General features: G+C 36.1%; 1 protein-coding gene across 1 annotated transcript; it reads right to left on the bottom strand.

The window, feature by feature from the left end:
- Positions 1-1019: 1019 nt before the first annotated feature.
- LOC108049835 (high mobility group protein D-like) lies at positions 1020-1945 on the bottom strand. The gene has a single exon (XM_017131169.2). It carries the CDS (start codon positions 1881-1883, stop codon positions 1545-1547), a length of 339 nt encoding a protein of 112 aa, XP_016986658.1. The 5' UTR covers positions 1884-1945; the 3' UTR covers positions 1020-1544.
- Between the last annotated feature and the right edge of the window lie 3314 nt (positions 1946-5259).

Here is a 5259-nt window from a genome sequence, read left to right as displayed (position 1 = left end):
CATGTCCGTAATGAACGTCTTCATTGGACCGTACTTCAGGATAAAAGATTCAAATATTGCTTTAGCGACAGTATTAGCATTTTTATTCGGAACAGGTATGGCAACTAAATACTTAGTTAAATCACATATTAAAGTGACTGTATACTCATTGCCATTTTCTGATTTTGGTAGTGGACCAATTGTGTCCACTATCACTCTGTCGAAAGCATTTATTGGTGTGTCTGTAATTGTTAAAGGGGTCTTTGTGTGTTTAGTTATTTTGGCTTTCTGGCATTTTTTACATTTTCTTACGTACTCAGTTATATCTTTAGACATACTTTTCCAGTAATAGTGTCTTTTTACTTTGGCCAAAGTTTTTGATATGCCAGTATGACCTCCTTGAATTGGATCATCATGAAATGTAGACAAAATTGCTTCTTTTTCTTTTAAATTTGTTATTTGGGTCACCGGGTTGAGTAGCGCTACTCTTAATGTTTTCAAGATTTTATTGCCCATTAATTTGAAATTATCTATTGAAGTATGTTCAAAGATATTTTCCCACGGTGCCACTTTGAGTTGGCTGATTTTATGTATACCGGCTTGCATTTCAAGCCTTTGGAAAAATTGATCTAAGTCAATAACTCCATTAGTATATAAATCGCTAACATCATATCTTGCAGTAATTTTTCTGCCTTGTTTAAATAAACATAACGTATTTTTTATCTGCAAGGTCACTACTTTACGTACTTCATCATTGTTTATGACGTCGTATACGTTGGGCTTGGAAGCTTTATTTAGAGATCGCGTAGGCAATACTTGTTCTTGATTTTCCGCGCGGAATTTTTGTCTGCTTTGATATCTAGTAGTGACTTTCAATATATTTCCAGTTATATTTTGTAGATCTTTGATGGTTATCCTTGATAACGCATCAGCTACATAATTATTTTTTCCCTTTAAATATTCGACTGTAAAGTCGTATTCTTCTAGTTCGAGCCTCATACGTGTCAGTTTAGAACTGGGGTTGATCATTATCGAATCGATTTCATCCAACTACCGAGAGAACAACTAGCAATTTTTGTATCTTTTTTATTTTTAATGGAATTATGTTATCGTTTACTTTACAAATTTTATATGCAAGATATATTTTCTCTCCAATTTCTCAAACACATCGCTTATCTTAGCGAAACGTCTCAGAATCGAAAAAAATAAACACCTCAACGTACATCCTTCTTCTCTTTCCTTTTTCTCCTTTCCTGTTGGCTGTCCTCTTTGTTTATGGGTATTATAAAAGAAACGACTACTATAAACTTAAATTCATATGTATAAATACAGATTTGCTTATTTTCGCGTATTTTTGTTCTCTCGTGTGTATAATTTTAGTTGCAACCTCAACAGATCTTGTTTGTTGATGTTGTTGATGAGATGACAGATTGGGCTTTCTTTGCTATTAAGGGGGATTGTGGATGTTGATGCTGAATGTGGTGTTGCCACCAGTGTTTTTGTATTGTGGGATCTGGCTGGTTGTGTGTGACTTGGTGATGGATAATAGAGGTTGGGTGAGCAGTCTACTCGCTCTCATCATCATCGTCCTCGTCGGACTCATCCTTCTTGCTCTTCTTGGATGGTTTTTTCGCTGGTTTCGCGCGCTTGTTGGCTCCACCGTTGGCAGCACCGCCACCGCCGCCGTTGGCCTCGAACTCCTTGACAGCCCGATCGTAATCGTTCTTGGCCTTGGCAGCCTTGGCCTCCCACTCCGACTTGCCCTTCATTGCCCTCCATAATTCACCACCGCGCTTGGCCACCTCAGTGACTTTAATGCCGGGATTCTCCCGTTTGATCGACTCGCGGGTACTGTTGAGCCACAGCATGTAGGCGGAGAGTGGGCGTTTTGGTTTATCGGCCATTTTAGTTTGTGTTTGTTGATACTATTTAACAAGTGTTACAACTAGGTCTTCGTGCTTCGAGCTTTGTCGTTTAATTTTAAAAGAAAATTTAATTAAATTCCATGTACAATTTGTTCCATTCCATGCCTTTAGTTTAGCCATACTTTGTAAGAAGAATATATTGAAATATTTTTATATTTTTTTTTTTTTTTTTTTATTTATTAGCTTGTTCATTCGTCTATAATTCCATTCCATTATATTATGGATATGAATTATTTCTTGAAAACTGTCATTACTATTGCTCTACCTAGTATTGGGTGCTCGTCTACTACCGATCTAACTTGTACGCCTGGAATAGTGGATAATACAATTCCCTTTTGGGTGCTTGTGCAATGTATTAATGGAGAAGTATCTAAACTAAATGTTTCAATATATAAATTTTCTAAACCATAAATGCTCACTGAAGTTGCTGAAACTAATTGCAGAATTCTTTCTTTAAAGTGAATGTCCCTATCATACGTGTCTCTAATTGCCTTTAGTGTAGCCATTTTTATTTAATATATATTTTTTATTTTTATTTATTCATTTTTATTGTATTCCATTTTCTTATATTTTAGGTGTTAACATTTATGAAATATATTTATGTGTAATCACTGTTGTTTGTGCTGTTTTTTTTTTTTTTTTTTTTTTTATTTATTTATTTTGCTGCTTATATTTTATCCAGGTCATTTCCCCGGCTCATATACCTTTTTTTCATACAATTAATATGCAGCTTGTAAATTTTGTAAAAGAGAGTGACGCACATGATAACAACAATGATTATCAAGAGTATATGTACCCAATATAGATTGATGTTGCTAGATTCTACCTTGTTGATGACATTGGCAGTGGAATCCACTGTTTTTATGTTCAAAGTCATTTTGGTGGGTTTTGCATATACTTTTATTTTATGTGTATAAAGTGTTTTATTAAAATTATTATGATCTTCTATTGAAAATTTACTTATCGCATTACTGCGCATTTAAATTAACAAACTTCCTACCTAGTTTTTTGCATAGCTTTACGGGCTACACATCTAATCGGGCAGAAAAGGTTCCGCTCAATTTTACAAAATATTATATTATTGAAAAAAAAATATGCATCGTAGTGCAATCAAAAAAATTATGCAATGCAGTGCATGGGTAGAAAAAAATTTTTGGTTCCAGATTGGTTGATTTCTCTTTCTTCCTTCTACGTCAACTGGTCGTCGCCGGTTTGGCTACGCTGACGCTCCTTCGAAGGCGCAGGTGGCGGTCGTGCCTCCCACGCTTGATATCTGCTGCTGCTGTCCTGGGCCTATGGGCTCAGGCGGTACCGGTGCTGGTCTTCGCACTGGTCTTCGGCTTCATGCATGCGGAATTGCATTCTGTTTGGTTCCAATTTGTGTTTTTTATTTAGTAGGAGCAGCAAAGGTGCCGCTCCAACGATCAAAATGTCTCTGTTCTTTTACAATATTCTTTAAGTCTAATTAAGTTTAAGTCTCGTAGCTGCGCTGCTCGCAGGCGGCGGCAGAGAGACGGCTATGTACCTATATATTATATGTATTAAATTATGCTCTCTTAAGCTGGAGCGCGAGGGTATACGCATGCACTTGAGTTCGGCCGGCGCGTGTAACAGAATGCTGACACTTGCACTTTCTGTGAGCGCGCCGATCGACTCGTGTTCGGCCACTTGGGTTTTTGACCGGGCCTTTATGAATGCACTGCAACAAAGTGTTACAGTGTGTTTACAGTAGATATTCAATATATGCGCATACTACAGAACATTCGTAAAACTAAAATGCTTTATTCATCTTTTTAATAAAAAAAAAAACATGTTAAATTGTCTAAAGGAATTTAATGGGATTGTGGGTCAGGATTTCTTAAAGGAGGTCAATGCTAAAATCATTAAACATTAAAGAATATGAAAGCGGCATATAGGCCCTTTAAGGATGTAAATTTTGTAAAAATTGACGATAAAAACGTACCGATGGTTATTAAAAATTCTTTTCAAAAGATGATTAAATTATGATCAAGCGGATTTGCGTACCCCACCGAGTCACTGCCGTATAACATAAACACGGTTGCTACAATCCCAACGGATGAAGAACCTACCTACCCTCAAGAGGTATCGGATTTTGTCAACACGGAGGTTAAAAAACTTCTTGCTGATGTCATTATTCGACCGTCAAAATCACCCTACAATAATCCCATCTGGGTTGTATACAAAAAGGGTGTTGACAAAGATGGCCACAAAAAAGAGGCTGGTTATTGAGTTTAAGAAACTAAATAAAAAAACCGAAGATGATAAGTACCCCATTCCTAACATATCGGTAATACTGTCGAATTTATGAAAAGCTCAATACTTTACAAGGTTGGACTTAAAATCGGGACTCCACCAGATAGAGCTGGCGGAAATAGATAGAAAGAAAACGGCTTTTTTTAGTAAACAATGTAAAGTACGAATTCTGCAGACTACCTTTTGTGCTAAAAAACGCCCCTAGTATCTTTCAAAGGGCTATTGATGACGTTTTAAGGGAAATTTTGTTACGTCTACATAGATAATTAAATTCGCTCTTCACAGTGAACAGTCGTGTTTTTGTTTTGCGCTCCGAATTTTCATTTTTTCTTATTGAAACCACAGGGGTTTATTTAAATCTTTTTTAACGTTTCTAACAACTTTCCGTTCGCTTTTCGAGTGCATCGTGATTAACTTGTGATTGGAAAATAAACAGTTTTTATCATTTAATTCGGTGCTGGTTTGTTGTTATATTATGTTTTCTTTTGCCTCCCTTTTCAATCTTTCTCTTCGTCGTTGGGCACTGTTGGAACGGCACGCACTTCAACGTTAATATCTCTCTGAGACGTCTTATACCGGAGTTAATCGGTTATTAATCCTGCTCTCTCTCTCTTTTCGTTTCTATCTCATTTCGTGGTGCCTAACATCAAAGTTAATCTGTGTTTCGCTCCCGCTCTGTCGCTCTCCTTGCTCTCTCATTAAAAAGTTCTTGAGCGCTTTCGATTATTGTCATTACTATTGCTCTACCTAGTATTGGGTGCTCGTCTACTACCGATCTAACTTGTACGCCTGGAATAGTGGATAATACAATTCCCTTTTGGGTGCTTGTGCAATGTATTAATGGAGAAGTATCTAAACTAAATGTTTCAATATATAAATTTTCTAAACCATAAATGCTCACTGAAGTTGCTGAAACTAATTGCAGAATTCTTTCTTTAAAGTGAATGTCCCTATCATACGTGTCTCTAATTGCCTTTAGTGTAGCCATTTTTATTTAATATATATTTTTTATTTTTATTTATTCATTTTTATTGTATTCCATTTTCTTATATTTTAGGTGTTAACATTTATGAAATATATT

This window comes from Drosophila rhopaloa, unplaced genomic scaffold, assembly GCF_018152115.1.
Source record: "Drosophila rhopaloa isolate 14029-0021.01 unplaced genomic scaffold, ASM1815211v1 contig_4, whole genome shotgun sequence".
NCBI classification, from domain to species: domain Eukaryota; kingdom Metazoa; phylum Arthropoda; class Insecta; order Diptera; family Drosophilidae; genus Drosophila; species Drosophila rhopaloa.
This window is presented reverse-complemented; position numbering and strand designations above follow the sequence as displayed.